Here is a 17,371-nt window from a genome sequence, read left to right as displayed (position 1 = left end):
CATTAGCTTCACAGACACTCCGACGTTAACTGAAAAGAAGCAAAGTGGAAATAATGTGTTGGGTGTTGGTCTGTAGGAGAAGCGGCAAATAAATGAAACGTTTGGTGTCTCATACTGATGCTGCCGCTGCGGCCCGTGTGTGGTGGGATATGGAGAGCTGCTGTGCACACAGTCAGGATGAGGTTCGTTCTGTTTCCCGGCCTCTATGTCAAATTCATGTCTTTATTTTTATGGCTGCATTCACAGAAGCAAAATAGTGCTATTAAAATATAGATTTCTTTGGGCACTTTTCATTATTTACCCACTCAAGTTTAATGCTTGTTGTTACACTGACTTAACTTTCAGTGTTGTTTATTTAAGTGCTCATTTATAACTTTGATTTTGAGTTTAAATAATATAATAGAGATATAATAACTGAAAACAAGATGTAGAATATGTTATAGTATGAATCAGTCATTTTCTTATTTCCAGCCGTGGAGCTCCACCCTACAGGCTCTTCTCCTCTACCTGTGATGGAGCCCCAGCTGCACTGGCTGATGCTGACACCATCTTTGCGCTGTCGTCCGGGCACGGCAGGTGCGGGGTGGCAGTGGTACGTGTCAGTGGTCCCGCCTCAGCTACAGCCCTGAGGTGTATGGCTGGGTTCACGCAGCGTCTGCCCCCTCCACGCACCGCCCTGTTACGCAGCATCACAGACCCCCGCTCCACAGAAGTGCTGGACCGTGGGCTCGTCCTGTGGTTTCCAGGTCAGTTCCACTGGACCGTTCTAACATTTTGTTCTTCTCTGTTTTTGTCTGAGAATATGAGGATGTGGATATGTTTTTGTTTAGAAGCACATAAGTTACATCCATGTCCAAAGGTTTATCAGCATGTCCCAGATATGTAGACAGACTCGTACTTAATTATGATAACAAGGAAGTATTCCCTCAGCCAGTGTTATTGTTTTACATATCAGCACACAATATAAAAACGATGTAGTGTTTGCCAGGCAATAAAAGTAGGTAAATACAACCTGAGATGAATAATGCCTTATGATGTATTACACAGTGTTGTTATTCCTCAGGCAGGGACCACACCTTAGTTCTGATTAAACAGTGCTTATTGAAACAGGATGATGGATGGAGCGAGCAAAGATCTTGATTGATGCTGCGGTTTGGGAAAGGCCTCAAAGAGGATCAGCAGTTTCTTCTAAGTCCTGGGTACCAACAAGAGGAGAGGGTGGGTGGGGTTGGGATGCTAAGCCAAAATATAGAAGCAGTGTGTGAAAAACTAACTACGCTCCATGATTCAGGAACTGGTAGAACCCCATTTAGCAGCAATAGCTTGAAGTATTGTTGTGGAGGATTATAGGCTCACTCTTCTTTTCAAATGTGCTTCAGTTCACTGATTGTTTGTGGCTATTTATTAAGCCACAAGGCTGTAAAACAAGCCCAAACCTTCATCACTCCATCACTGTGCTGAAGTATTTGTGCTAAGATGCTGTTGGTCTCATCTGCCTAAAGCACATTGTCGCAGAAGGCTTGTGTTTGGCAGATGCAGCCATGCAAACAAAACATGCTAACTGAGTCTGAGACGTAGTTCTTTGTTTAGTTTTTTCCCCCATTTCTCTGAACACGACCTGAGCTTGGACTGACTTTGGTGGAAGGTCTACGCCTGAGAAGTGGAGCATCTGCCTCGAATGTTTTCCACTCGTGAAATAAGGTTTTTCACTGCATTGTTTGGAAATAGCGTGTAGAGGCTAAACGGTGGAAATAGAGCGGTGGCTGCTTTAACGGTGGGACACATTCTCTAAACAACATGACAGAGTTTGGTAAAACCACGTCATTTCTCACTAACCCACAACCATAGCTGCTGTGTTTGATCTAAAACCAGTAATAAATCTTTCCAGCATCTCACGTCCTGCCCGTTATTCACTTCAGTTCTCTTTACATATTTAAATAACTAAAGGATGCACAGAGTGTTGTTATTCCTTTGTTTGTTTCATCAGCTCCTCGTAGTTTCTCCGGAGAAGATAGCGTGGAGTTCCATATCCACGGAGGTCCCGCTGTCGTTACTGCTGTCTTACAGGCTCTTGGTAAGATGTGATTCTCAGTATAATGTTTTAAAAAACTTGATATAATTCAATGTGACAAGCAAACATATCCAGACTTGAGATGCAGCCGTCCCTTTGAAGAGCGTTTTGAAGTTTGAGTCTTTGTAGCTTCCTGAGCTCTAAGCCTCCGTAAGTACGATATCTGTTGGAGTCAGGCGGCCATCCATCACTGCGACTTAAAACAGAGAACTGACGCATGCATCGCCGCGTCTGAGATACTTTTAATATGTGCTGTGGCAAGCGTGACAGTCCTCCTGTGCTTGATGTTTTTACTGCAGTTCTCCTGTTGACCTCCCAGGGGGCAGCATTGTACAAAGCAGAGAGTTTATGTGCTGTAAGGTGTTTTTTTCTAAGCAGGGAGGAATATTTAATATTACATTACCTTTGTTTTCAAGGTTCATTCACATAAAATTGTTGCCTTCATTTGGAAACCAAAAACACCGAGCGTGTCGGTGAGATCAGTCGAGTAAAATGTCTGTAATCAGGAGACGGTGACCCACGTTTGGTTTTGCACTCACTATTGTCTCTCCTGATGAGATTTGCAAAGTGTCTGAGAAAACAATGAACCTACTTAACCTGTAGTTGTGCCTGTTTTTGCTCTCTGCGTGAGTCATTGACCTTATGTTTTGTCCTCAGTGTGTGCATTGTGTGCGCACACGTCTCATACATTTCTTCATATTTGTGTTTACGTGTGTTTTTCAGGAAGCGTGCCTGGCTTGAGGCCGGCCGAAGCGGGGGAGTTCACGCGGAGAGCTTTTCAAGCAGGGAAACTCGGTTTAACGGAGGCGAGTGGAGAGGAATGTGTAAAACACATTGTTGTGCATCTAGAGTTATTATAGCGGCTGTTCGGGGATTTCATATGCATGAAATGTAAACAGGGACAACGTCTCCTTTTGCGTATTTTGCCCTTTGGCGATTTTATTTCATTGAGTTGTCTGATATTCCCACATTAATGCAACAACTGGGCCTCTGTAGATGTTTTTTTTAATATACAGCCTGAAGCATTAATAAAAGTCTGTTTGGATTTTCTGTGAAGCATAAAAACTAATATATTAACCTCACACAGGACATTGGATATGAATAACACGTACGAACAATTTAATAAAGTTTTTAACGGACTGTTTTGAGAGGAAAAGTAAAATAGCAGATGAGCCAAACGCTCGCAGGACTTTCAGATAAGATGAGTTTTATTGGTGCTGAAAGGAATTTGGCATCAGTGTCTAAGCTGAGGCAGCGACATCCCTCTCTAAACAGCAGCAGGATGCACTTTCCTGTAGATAACACCTAATGGACATAATAAGGGAAAAACACTTGATGAAACAGCCCGCACCACTTCTGAAAACTGTTGTCAGTGAACACAATTCATTTTAAAATTCGTGTTGGAAAAGATGATGGGACACGTTAAAGTTTGCAGATATGTTCTTTGGAAATCGTGGGCGCCAAAATGGGTTCTGCACGTATCCCAGCAGCCAGACTCTGGGTGCTGAACAGGCCTGAAGACCCACATCTGCGTATTCAATGGGCTGCATTACATATATTTATATACGCCTCAACCAGAAAGGGCTGAGTGGGGGGGGGGGGGGGGGGGTCAGACGAGTTCAGTGTCTTCGACCAAAAGGTCAAAGGTCAGAGGGCAAGTTTCCTGAAAATCCAGTGACTGCGATAACTTGAAAACAGGTCAATGTAGGATTGTGAAACTGTTGCTAGCACAGGGATGTCTGCTGGGAGGCTGAGGGGAAGCGCTGGGTGTTCCCAGTATTTTATACCCTAAAACTCCTGCAGTTTGTGAAAGATGTCGGCTTCATCAAAACCAAAAAATTATTAGTTATGTTGTGTTATGTTAAAAAATAATAACAATGACATTTCTAACTTTTAACATTTGATATGTTGTGTTTAAATACTCTTTGAATGATTTGGAAATTATTGAATTTTTCACTTTATTTTAAACTTTTTGGGAGAAACGTTTGTTATGACAGGAGACAGAAAGGATGTGTACACATTAAACATTCCAGTATAAGGATATATGTAACATATGGTGTGTGATTCATAGGTGGAGGGGCTTGGGGATCTGATCCACGCAGAGACAGAGGCCCAGAGGAGGCAGGCTCTTAGACAGATGTCAGGCGAACTGGGACGCCTGTATCAGGACTGGAGCGACAGACTGAAACGGGTACGTCCTCTGGTAGAAAAGCAGCTGGTTTGAAGAAGTATTTGCCCGTTTTCATGATGTTTTAGTTATTTCTGTGTCACACATACATATTTAATTCATTTACACCTGCCGGACCTGCTGAATCGAGAGAAAATGAAGTAGTATAAAAGATCTGAAAGAGAAACTGCTGAGAAACAAAGTCAGCTTGGAAAGAGTCGCAGAGCATCGTCTTTCAGCTGCGGGGAACAACCCAGGAGTGACCGGCCGACCAAAATTACTCACATCGACGACTCATCCAGGAGGAAGAACATCTAGAGAGCTGCGGGGCTCATGTGGGAAAATAAATTGAGGACCTATCCTGATGAGTCAAAAGCTGGACTTTTTGGAGTATTTGAGGTCATCCACGTCGCCCCAGCCAATCACAGCAGATGGCTCCGCCCCTCCCTGAGCCTGGTTCTGCTGGAGGTTTCTTCCTGTTAAAAGGGAGTTTTTCCTTCCCACTGTCGCCAAAGTGCTTGCTCTGATGTTGTTGGGTTTTCCTCTGTGTGTATTATTGTAGGGTCTACCTTACAATATAAAGCACGTTGAGGCGCCTGTATAAATAAAGCTGAATTGCATTGAATTGAAAAACTGACGCGGCGATTCAGTCAAACCTGGTGGTGGTCGTGTGATGGTCTGGAGCTGAAACCAGGAATTCTGCCGCCTACAAGAAAATCCTAAACTTGCTCCGGTCTTCAGCTGGACTGGACGCAGCAGCTTTGACACCCGGTCTCTCCTCCTCGCGTCTCTGCACAAACAGAAAGCATCTGTTTTAACTCATTCCGAGTTAGCTTGGCACCTGAAACGAGGGGAACTTCTGGAGTTTTCCCAGAAGAAACTCAGGAAAGAACCTGTCCGGACTGTGCTGTAGGTCGGGATTCACTTGCTTCGTACCAACACAATGCATTTTTGTACCTCCAAGACTGCAGTGTTGATGCAGCAACCTATGGGAGTCTGAGGCTTCCTGTTTTCAAGTTGCTGCAGTCCGTGTGTTTCTGTTCAATGCTTGGATTCAAAGTGATAGTCTTTCCAGGGCACATGTACACAAAGTACTTTTAAAATATTAAAGTCAGTTCAGTTTGACCTCGCAGACATGGAATTAAAAGAAAATCATATGAATCCAATCAGCCAGCGTAACAGTTAAACAGAAGGTTTCTAAAGTCTTAATAACTTTTTTAAATGATTGAACTTTTCTCACAGATATGGATAAAATGCTCAGACAGGAGAGTCAGCAGCGGTCGAGTGAGTAACGGCAGCGTTTCCTCGGATCAGTGATGTGATTCACTTTCCAGAGAAAAATAAAAAAACTAATTTTTAGCATTCGTGGCATCAGACCTGTGTTAAGATTTTTATTTCCTGAGGAAAAGTGTGATATTAGTGAGCAGACAAAGCGGCACATCTGTTTCTGACAACTGTCGTTTTAGAAAAGTGGTTAAAACCTGCTGCAGTGTTTACTGAACGTCTGAAGCATGGCTAACGTTTATCTGAAAATGACCACGGTCGAATAAAAGCATGATACAGTACGTGCAGCGGTATTGTTCTTCTTATCTGTGTGAAGTATCCTGTGTGTGTCATAAATCAGTAGGTGTAGCTCAGGTTGGGAGAAATGAACGCAAATTTAAATCCCAGGTTAGACCGTTTTTGCTCCGATACTGTAGCTCGGTGCCTTATTTTGCTTTATTATTTCTAAAGATTTAAAAAGCAACGATGTTCATTTGTGGTTGAGTTGATGCATGCAGTCCAAAATGATAAAGAAGTCATTGTGAGTCAGGCCCAAAGTTAAAGGACGCTGACGTGTTGCCGTGCGTTGCTGTGCGTTTGTGTAATCCTGACCTGATCGTGGTTTTTGTTGGTGTTTTGCGGAGGCAGCTCACAGGAGAAGGTCGCTGACTGCGGATGAACACTTGAACTCGCTGGATGTGGGCCAAGCCCTTTTGTACTCTGACCTGTTTTGAAAAGCATAAAACGTTGGTCTTTCAATACTTTGGCACCAGACCTGACCAGCCGGTCCAGGTGTTCTCCCCTGAGAAAACCTTCTTAATTTGCTTGTTGGCAGCTGCTGAGCTCGGTTCCCAGAAGCTTTTAAAACACGGCTTTATTTTGGACGCGCATTTCTGAGAAGATTGCTAATAAAAAAGTATCCTATATGTTCATGTTGGTGGAGGTCAAACCTGCATTTGACACTAAACAATGCGGCTTTTTCAACCATAGGTTTCCCACATTTAGAAATTGATTCAACTATGGGAATCTGATGCTTCCTGTTTTTCTGGAGCTATACCGCTATTGTGTTTATGTTCCACAGTGTCAGTGAAGATACTGATCTTGGTGGAAATGCTGAAGCTTTTCTCTATACAGAGCTATTCCTGAGCTTAAATCTGGCAGTGAAGCAAACCTACAGAAAGACTCAGCAAAAGGGATTTATGTTCATATCTGCAGATAAGTGACGTGAATAACTGGACGGCTCAAAAGGAGAGAGCTTCTTCTTGCTTTTACCTTGAAACTGAACTTAGAGGACAAACATTGAGTGATATCAGTGACTTACAGGCTTGTTTCTGAATGACATCACTGCAGGCACAGCGACCTGCTGTTCACGAGTCTCCGGCTCTCTGTCGTGTATTTTTCTGCCCTGGTGTCACATTTCATGTAAATAAGCTTTGCAGTAAAAATAGAAAAAGTAGCTTCATTTTTGTAAGACTCCTCCAGAAATGTTATGCTTAAGTCATTGAAGGAGCTGAGCTTTAGCTCCCTGATTTCACCCCTCCCCTCCCTGTGTCTTCACAGTGTTTGGCCCACGTCGAGGCCTTCATAGACTTCAGCGAGGATGAGCTCATTGAGGACGGGGTCTTGAACCGAGGTACCTGTGCACTTTGACCTTTGCGAAACAGCAACAGGGCAGTCATGCTTTGGGGTTTAAAGGGGTTAAAGGGAGAGAGGAGTCCGACTGTTCTTCCTGTTATGAGCTCTAAGTGGCAATTTTTCCGAGGGTCATTTTCTTAGGATGTGTTGAGAGGACGGCCAGAAGGGGAGTTGAGGCATTTCAAAAACAAGCCTACTCCCAGGAAGAGTGCCGTCAGCGGCCCGACTGGGTTTCCTATCCTCTCAGCAGACCTGAGAGGGAGCGACCTCCCCTGTGAGTGTCGCCGGTCGTCTGGCACTGCCAGATTCTTTCATAAGTCTCAAATGTTTTGAGATTTGAGCACAAAGCCTGGGAACGGGTGTTTGTTTTGGTGGTGACTAATGTTGGCTCATGCCACAGAGCGGAAAATAATAATAGACTTAATAATAGACTTTCAAAAATAGGAAAGGTGGTATAAATACTTTGCTTTTCCACCTGCAAAGATTTATCTGACATCGTGTTCATTTTTACCTTCAAAGTGGCCAAAATTTGAGTGAAGTACTTTGTCCATCGAAGAGTTCGAAGAGTTTTAAGGAAAAAGAGGACAGCAATGTATTTTATAATGCCTCTGTGTCTGTGCTGATCCCCTCATAGTGGACGTGTCAGTAAGTGATCTGCAAGCGGAGATTGAGCGACACCTGAAGGACGAGAGACGGGGCGAGCGGCTTCGCAGCGGGGTCCAGGTGGTGATCGCGGGAGCTACGAATGCAGGAAAAAGTAGCCTTCTTAACAAACTCTGTAAGAGAGCCGGAGTCGGACACACCCTCACATACAGCCAAAGGATCAAATTATAATGTACAAAGAATATTTTTAATATATATTTTGATGGCGAATCAGGGAAAAAGATATGTCATCTCAGAAGTCAGAGGAAGTCTGTGCTGCGTCCCATCAAGCACAAGAAACCTGGTTTTTCCTTCTCATCAGAAGTTTTTAGCATCTGTTTGAAAAGTGCAAAAGTTTCTGATGGATCGATCCGGCTCATCCAGTGCAGCATCAGGAACGACTTTAGGGAATCGCAGCACATTTGGTGCAAACACCAACGTGGAGTCAGAGACGAGCCGATCACGGCCCAGCGTCACTGAGACCACAGTGAACATGTTTGTGAATGAAAACGTGGACAGCTTGGTTACATTTTATATCCAGAAGTCAACGTTCAGCTTCACTGTGACATCAGCATGGTGATATATTTAAAACCATAATTCAGACTTGGGCTGGGTTTAAATATCGATTTCCTGATTCAAATCATTTTTAGTTTGAATGAAGCGATATCGATTCATTAAATGTATTTTACCAGAAACGCCAGAATCTCAGGTTAAAGCTCACAAAACGATTTAAAACAGCAAATGAGGGCAGCTACACGGATCCACACAAGGATGCAAACACGAGTGTGGACCGTTCACCCGACAGCACGGACACGCCGTCGGGGCTGAAAGTCGACGTCTCAGATTCTGAAGCTGCAGGTTTCGTCACTCTGACCAAAACTGACTGAAGCAGCAAAAGAAGATGAAAACTTCTCGTCATTAATCTCTCTGACTTTGGCTGTTTTGTTTCCACCACGATAAAAGTCTCACTTCCTGCACAGCTCTCTCTCTCAGTGTACTCGGAGACCAGTTTACCATCAAAATCTCTGCTTTCTGCATTATTCACTGATTATTACGCACAAGTCGGCTGTTGTGTTCAGAGCTGTCGGCCTCATTTCTGCTGTTCAATCCAGAGGAAATGTAAACTTTTTAAAATTCTGCCTCTGTAACTTTGCTTCACCTCAGCAGCATCAGGTAACGTTCACATGTTGATTCATGGTTTTCTTCAGTTTTTGATTTACTGCAGAATATTTTTAAGGTCATCTGCTATAAAAAGCCAGGCCTGTGTTTTATCCTCAGTCACACAAAGTTACAGCTCTGATGAAGTGTCAGCTTTGTTTTTATACATAGAAGTCGATGCTCAGCCCTGATTCAGAACCAAAGAGGAGATTGTGACCATGTTTCATATTTGGTTGGATAAAGAGTTGGTGACTTACCTTTGTGCCCAGTTCCTTCAGTTCAATCCTTCATATTCTTCACTAAATGTGAAAGAATAATAATGAAAGGAGTCTGGATGGAAACATAAATGCACCTGAGAGCTTTCACACCTTTACGCTGCAGCTTAAGTCAAAGAGTTTGTTCTAGTTTTTGATTAGACAAAACTTTCACCTTTCGTCTAATCAAAAGGTGAAAGTTTCTAACTTCTGTTTTTCATCCCAGATTTTTGTATGAAAGACGGGAACCTTTATCTCTGTTTTACGCTTGTGCTGGTGCTTCAGGTGACAGTGGAGTCAATCTGTAGTAGGGCTGCCACAGACGATTATTTTGATAGTCGACTAGTCACCGATTATTTTTTGCGATTAGTCGACTAATCAGATCATCATCCATTGGACGTAAAAAGTACAGCTTATTGCACCAGCAGCATCTGCTCTTATATAACTATCATTAGCTTACAGCTTTAAGTGTTTAAGGTCTGTGCTAACTAAAAATAAAGACAAGATGATAGTTTATTAAATTTTAATGAAATTTGCAGATTGTTTCGGTGAAGTTTAATAAACTCCTTGCTATCTAAAATATAACAGGACACCGGAGTAAATTCTCGAGCATCTCACACTTCTGATAATCAGCTGTCTGCTTGAGGTTTATTCAGCTGTGTAAGAACTATAACTTTAATCTCAGCCAAACCGATTTACTCAGGAACAAATAAAACACTGAAAAAAGCCAAACAATAACATTTGTAAGTTCTCTAAGTGACTCATATATCATGTTTAACCTGAGTAGCGAAAGACGGCGGTGGGTTTGAAAACGATTTGCCAGGAGTCCGGTGTTCTCACGGCTCTAGTTAGCCTTGCCCCCGGCTAACTATCGAGCTAGTGGCTAACAGATGTCTCCGAAAACGTCGGAGCGCTTTTGAAAATATGCGGTGTCCTGATAAACTGAGCAGATATTTGAGGTTTACACAGCTACATTCTCGCCTGAAAATATGTTAAACGTTTATTTTGTGACCCAGAAAGAATAATAAGAGTAATATTAAAACTAACTAGCTGCCGCATTGTTGGAAACTGAGCTGGGCCGTGCTATGAATTCTGGGACACAGCTTCTTCTTCTTCGGGGTTTAACGGCAGCTGACATCCTTGTACATGCAGTGCTGCCATCTTCTGTTTCAGTCCGTTATTACACTCTTAAATCCTGCTACTTATTCCTGCGTCTTTTGGGATCTTACAAAGCTTCAAACGACGCGTCGACTATTAAATCAGTCGTCGACGATTTTGATAGTCGACGTAATCGTGGCAGCCCTAATCTGTAGAATAAACACTTAAAAGAATAAAAACATTTAAGATTTAAGTAATATTTTCACATTTGTTAGATACGTTTCTGTAGAGTTTAAATGTGCCGCTTCTCTCTAATTATGTATATGTTTGGTGTTTTGTAATATGAGGACATGTTTCCTGACATAATGTCGAACCTTTTAATGTAAGCTCTCCGGTCTTGAAGCTCGGATGTCTTCGTATCAGAGCGATCGGTGTATTTGACAGATGTCAGATAAAGTCCTTCCTGCTATGATTCGTGCTCCGGTGGCTCGAGCTCACACCCAGAAGCACAGATATGTCAGCGTTATTAGACCCGGGAGATTTCTCTGGTTATAAATGATCTGCTGTATTGCAGGTGATGAAATGACCAAATTATTACTTTGAGAAATGCACACAATGCTTGTTTTTTTGTGACAGGCAAGTTTATTCATTAACATTTAAAAACATTTTGTATTCCAGGTCAGAGACCTGCAGCCATTGTGTCTCCCATTGCTGGCACCACCAGAGATGTGGTGGAGACGGCTCTGGACCTCGGTGGGTTCCCCGTCCTCCTGAGTGACACAGCTGGCCTCAGAGACAGCTCGGACCTGGTGGAGAGAGAGGGCGTCCGCCGCGCTCGGGAAAGGTAGCGCATGGAAACCTCTTAAAGTTGGACTTCTGTTGCATTGTTTTGCTTTCATGTTAATAGAAAGAAATGAAGACTGATGTTCGAATACTTGCACAGGACAGGAATGCAAGTGAGTATTTATTGCAAAGTACTGCATTATGTATGATTTAACAGAACATATTGGCCTGCAGACCAATGCGAAGTGACCCTGGAAACAAAGAAAGGAAGAAATAAGTCATTTCTGTAATGTCTGTCCTACCCCAGAGTTTATATTGATGCTAGTTATAAATACACAGTGCAAACACTCTCAGGAGGTTGCATAACGAAGAGTCCCCTTTCCTCGTTGTACCGTCGAGAAGTTTCGTGTGTAGGAGAGATGAACATACAGTATCAGGCCATTCAGCATGACAACACATACATCTCTGCAGTCGGACTCAAAAATAGAAAACAGTATCCGCCGTGATGGAGCCGCGAAGGCTTTAAAACAAGTTTAGAAGTTCCACATAGAAATGGTAAACTAGTAAAGACATGAGGAATAAATAGCAAACAGAGGAAACATGCAAACGGCACAGAGAATAAAGAAACAGGTCAAGAGTAGAGGCTGGTAGGAGCCCCGAGGAAGCAGGTGAGGCACACAGAAAATCTTCTGTTTGACAATTATAACTTAAAGCTGGTTGCAGTGCATGTATGCCCGCCAAACGAGATAGCGCTGGGCTCTACAGTGTTAACGGAAGCTAAAGCCGAGTCGTTAGTGCCAAGTGTTAATAAAATATCTGCACACCGAGTGTGTTTGATTTAAAGACAGACTTTCTCCCTAATATTAGTTTTAGAAATATTGGAAACAAACCTGAAATCATAGAAGAGATCAAGGTTATCAAGGTCTCAAGCACAGGCTGCGCCACAGCGTACTTAAACCAAAAATGAAGGACACATCCTGAACGGTATTATCTATGACTCATTTAGGGAGGTGAGGTGGTAGGACGGCAGGAAGTAGGCTTATTTAGACTACAGCAGGTTTTTAAATATATTAGACCAGATCAAACTTGTGTAAACTAGTCGGGCAGATGGCTTCAGGTAGCTGATTCTAACAAGGTTTCAATGTCAGTTCAGTGTGCGAGCTAATGAAAGGGCTAAAACCTTAAAGCTTTCACATTAACTTTACATAAACAGTGTATGTTTCTACACCACATAAAGACAGCTGAGCCCTGTGATGGGCAAAGGTGGGCTTCGGTCCCCCTGCTGTCCTAAACTGAATATGAAGTTAAGATGGATGAATGGAAGGACAGATGGACGGGTGGAGGGACTGATGGAGTGACAGATGAATGGGTGGAAGGATGGAATGAAGTACAGATGCACGGATAAACAGATGGATGGATGGATGGGTGGGTGGCTAGTATGTGAGTCAGTGGGACATGAAGGGGCCTGCAGTGAAAGAAGGACCCTCATACTTGCAGGCTGTACTCACTGGTATAGAGTAAAGTGAATACTGAACCTCATACATGTGTCAGCCTTCACAGTACTACGCTGTATTTTTCTTATTCGTCACCTCCCGACTCCCAAAATGAGCACAGTATCAGCTTTGCTGTCACTGCTGGTATAAATCCAGGTGTGTCCAGAGGAATGCCATTTCCAGTGCAAATGCAGTCTCATCCCTTCACTCCTTGTTTAAGTTATGTGCCTGACCTGGTGGCTCTATAGGAAGGGCAGGCAGTTTGTGTTCTGTGGGAAACTGCTTTTGCAGGGAGCAGGAGAAAGGCTCGTGACCTGGGTCACTACAGGAAGGACGTGGTAAGTACAAGCATCCGCCTCCACTCCTGCTGCTACCTCGCAGTGAGACGGATGCAAGGAACCAGTATTTCACGTGAATACCATTTAGAGTGATGGGATGTCCCTGCCAGCTTTTCCGGGCTATAGCTTATAGTTCGTTTGTGAAACAGAACAACAGTCTCTGCTCTGAGATATCTTGGTGCGCAGCCAAGAGCGGGCACAGGTGGTGGGAAACGTGTTTGGGCTTGATGTATTTCCCAACAGTACTGCCATAGATTGTAGAGCATAAAGGAGCTATACTTTATCCTAGAGGAACCACCTGTAGCACAAAAACCACCACAAAAGCAGTTTTGAGTGCCGGTGTTTGTTCGTCTGTGTACAGTGCAAGATACAGATGTGAAGGTCATGGTCGGTGGGGTCTGAACCATAAATCGTCAAAGTAAGAAGTAAGAGGCCCCAGATTATTTTTACTCAGTACTCCTGGTTTGGACTACAACTACTTTCGCCCTTCACCTTCCTTTTGACCTCAGCTATCGCCCATAAAGTGTCCTGACTGCATCTTACGATTTTCACGCTGTTGTGGAAAAGTTGCCTCAAATAAACACATTTCAGGATCCACGTCTGAAATACTCACGACTGTCCTTGTTGTGGTTACCAGAACACATTCAGCCATGGAAACACACACGGTGATGAGAAATACCTGCCACGCCATCATTACAGGTCGAGTGTCAGCAGAGGGTTTGTGACTAAAGTGGAGGCTGCTCTGTTTCTCCAGGGTGGAGCAGGCAGATCTGACGCTGGTGGTCGTGGACTCTGCTCATCTCCCCTCTGAGGTAGACCGAGCCGCGGCGTTCCTGCGGGAGCACCTGAGGAGTGTGCTGCCTGACACAGGTACCGTGCCATGCGTTTGTCTACTGATGCACCGACTGCATTTTAAAGACGTTTGACTTTCACAGAAAGCCTTGGTGCCTGTAGCTGTCTGCAGTTAGTTAGTTAGAGTCTTAAACACGTGCATGAGGTAACCCCAGGCAGAGACAAATGAGGATCAGTCAAGTTAACTTACCACATCATGTCCTGCAGACAGGTGTCTCCTGGTGTTGAATAAGGCCGATCTGCTGCCTGAGAAGCAGAGACAAAAGCTGGACACGGAGCTGAGGGGTGTCTCTGGTCTCCCTGCTGTCCGTCTGATCTCCTGCCAGACTAACGAGGGACTGAAGGCCTTCCTCACAGTGCTGCACAGCAGTGTCAAGACTCTGTGAGTTTGAGTTTTGTTTTGTTGCCCCAGTGCGAAGGCCAAGTCTCATTTGAATGTCCTCTTGCAGGATGTGTGAGATGGCTGTACAAACTGAACTGATGGCAGGGATCAATCTTAACTGTTTATTTGTTAAGGCAGTCTTCCCAGTGCATCTTTATCTTTGTAGTTCTCCTCCAGAGGCTCTTCACATTTGCTGATTAACTTCCTCTGTAGGTGTGGCGACCCTCTGTTCGGTGCCCCCACCCTGACACAGGCTCGCCACCGGGCCCACCTGCAGCGGTGCGCGGCGGCTCTGGCTCAGTATCAGCGGTACCGTGACACTGACCTCGCTCTGGCAGCCGAAGGTGTCCGTTTAGCTGTCACCAGCCTGGGCCGGATCACTGGACGGGTCGGCGCAGAGGAGATCCTGGACATCATCTTCAAAGACTTCTGCATTGGAAAATAAAAGAGTGAAAAACTGACAGATATGCGATCGCCGGCTGCTCTGAGAGGAAAATCGCATTCCTGCAGTCTCACGGTGTCAGAAAACAGGACTGAAAGGACACCGCTGGGCGCTGAGCCAGGCGTCGACACACAGCTGAAAGAAAAAACTCTGTGTTCTTGGCCGCTGAACGCGTGCACTCCCAGGACGCTAAAATGTTTTCTGTTGATGCTTTTTATCAGCCAAAATAGTTTGAGCATGATGACAGGTGCCTCAAAGGCCCAATATACCGAACAAGTGTTTGGCAAGCCTTGAGTCGTAATTTGAAAATAGATGTCGAAATCCTTTGAAGATCGGCCTCCTGGGCTGCAACACAACAGCCCAGATCTTTCAAATATAACCTGCAAGGTCATGGACTGAAGGTTTGGGTGTTTACTTGTACCGCAGGAACATGACTTATTTTTTTTACTTTGCGCCTTTATTACATTTATTTATTTTCCAAAAAAGAACTAATACTAATCAGAATGATTGTGTCGCTTTGTTACATGTTGCTGTGTTACGTTACTTTGGACCCTTAAATAAATGAGATCGTGTGTATTTTTGTAACAAATAAAAATTCTCTTTAAAGATACACAGAAGCTACGTTCTTGTTTTTTTGCTGAAGATAAAACAGTGAACTAAAAATACTCGGTGCCCTCTTTGAGTCACTAATAATAAAAATAATAATATAAACCACGGTGGCACGGTGGTTAGCACTGTTGCCGCACAGCAAGAAGGTCCTGAGTTCAATTCCAACATCAGGCCGGGGTCTTTCTGTGTGGAGTTTGCATGTTCTCCCCGTGTTTGCGTGGGTTCTCTCCGGGTACTCCGGCTTCCTCCCACCGTCCAAAGACATGCAGCTTGTGGGGATAGGTTAATTGGATAACCCAAATTGTCACTAGGTGTGAATGTGCGAGTGAATGTGAGTGTGAATGGTTGTCTGTCCCTGTGTGTTAGCCCTGCGACAGACTGGCGACCTGTCCAGGGTGTATCCCGCCTCTCGCCCTATGGCAGCTGGGATAGGCTCCAGCGCCCCCCGCGACCCTGAAAAGGATAAGCGGAAGTGAATGGATGGATGGATGGAATAATATAAACCCATCAGCTACTCGTTAACAGTACAAAATTAGCCTCCCTCATGCTATTAAACATCAAGGGATTTTTACAGCTTTTCAAAACATATTACTACATATTACATAATAAACAAATATAACACACACCAATGAGTTAGACTGCAGGAATGTCTTAAAGATATAAAGACCTGGATGGCCTCTAACTTTCTGCTGTTTTGGCTTCCTGTTAAATCCAGAATTCAAAATCCTGCTCCTCACATACAAGGTCTTAAATAATCAGACCCCATCTTATCTTAATGACCTTGTAGTACCATATCACCCTATTAGAGCACTTCGCTCTCGCTCTGCAGGCCTACTTGTTGTTCCTAGAGTATTTAAAAGTAGAATGGGAGGCAGAGCCTTCAGTTTTCAGGCCCCTCTTCTGTGGAACCAGCTTCCAGTTTGGATTCAGGAGACAGACACTATCTCTACTTTCAAGATTAGGCTTCAAACTTTCCTTTTTGCTAAAGCATATAGTTAGGGCTGGACCAGGTGACCCTGAATCCTCCCTTAGTTATGCTGCAGCAGACGTAGGCTGCTGGGGATTCCCATGATGCACTGGGTGTTTCTTCTTCACTCACTATGTGTTAACAGACCTCTCTGCACTGAATCATATCTGTTATTAATCTCTGTCTCTCTTCCACAGCAGGTCTTTATCCTGTCTTCCTTCTCTCACACCAACCAATCACAGCAGATGGCCCCGCCCCTCCCTGAGCCTGGTTCTGCCGGAGGTTTCTTCCTGTTAAAAGGGAGTTTTTCCTTCCCACTGTCACCAAAGTGCTGCTCATAGGGGGTCATATGATTGTTGGGCTTTTCTCTGTATGTATTATTGTAGGATCTACTGTACAATATAAAGCACGGCTGTATAAATAAAATTGATTTGTGTAGAAAAGCGATTTAAGTGACTTTGACCATGGTGTGATCGTTGGTGCTAAATGGGCTGCTGAACTATTACAGACCACATCCACAAAATTGTCTTAACGCACTTTGTGCCCCTTAGTATCAGATGAGCATTGTCCAAACACCACAGCCTACCTGAGCACCGTCCGTCCCTTTATGACCACAGGTCTGCAGGGGTGGCATGTCACAAAGCTCGGATCATCCCGGACTGGTTTCTTGAACATGACGGTGAGTTCATTGTACTGGGATGACTTCCACAGTCCATTGCATCACTGGTGAAACAGGAATGTGTCGCTCAGCGATGATTTGAATTAATCTTTATTACACAAATTTAAAGGTGCACGGACGTGTTACAGTAGAGAAGTAAAGGCGAAGAACAGATTGCACGAATCGCATGCTTTAACCTTCTTCATTATGCATTACATATATTCCTGTCTGTTCCTACAGAGACTGGCTTAGTGTTGTCTAAAGCCAGCGTTCCCTTTGTTAGACACATTCTTGTTGGCACTGCTTTCTGTGCCCTTTGTTTCCCTGTCAGTTTAGCCTTGATCAAATATTTATGTTTCCACGCTGAACTCCTCACCCTTCTTCCCCAGTTGGTGTCTTCTTGCCCCGTCTCTGACGACATTTGCACCTCTGTTACCCAGCACCACCGCTGCCTTTCTGCCTTTTCTGCGTCTCTGGCGTCTGGCTGTGCTATCTGACCTTTCCTCTTCCTGTGCTGCTCTGTCACCCTTTTTGTTGACTTTCATGTTCTGCGTTGATT

At 44.1% G+C, this 17,371-nt stretch overlaps 1 protein-coding gene across 1 annotated transcript; it reads left to right on the top strand.

Moving 5' to 3' along the window:
- The first annotated feature begins 105 nt into the window (after nt 1-105).
- Nucleotides 106-16,017, top strand: gtpbp3 (GTP binding protein 3, mitochondrial). Its single transcript, XM_085385970.1, has 11 exons — nt 106-182; nt 472-746; nt 1,988-2,074; nt 2,795-2,877; nt 4,143-4,262; nt 7,062-7,134; nt 7,771-7,914; nt 10,967-11,132; nt 13,657-13,772; nt 13,962-14,136; nt 14,350-16,017. Exons 1-11 carry the CDS (start codon nt 118-120, stop codon nt 14,579-14,581), a joined length of 1,536 nt encoding a protein of 511 aa, XP_085242096.1. The 5' UTR covers nt 106-117; the 3' UTR covers nt 14,582-16,017.
- The last annotated feature ends 1,354 nt before the right edge of the window (nt 16,018-17,371 follow it).

This window comes from Rhamphochromis longiceps, linkage group LG17 (assembly GCF_057381845.1).
Source record: "Rhamphochromis longiceps isolate RC_006_pf linkage group LG17, R_longiceps_female_GT1.1, whole genome shotgun sequence".
NCBI classification, from domain to species: domain Eukaryota; kingdom Metazoa; phylum Chordata; class Actinopteri; order Cichliformes; family Cichlidae; genus Rhamphochromis; species Rhamphochromis longiceps.
This window is presented reverse-complemented; position numbering and strand designations above follow the sequence as displayed.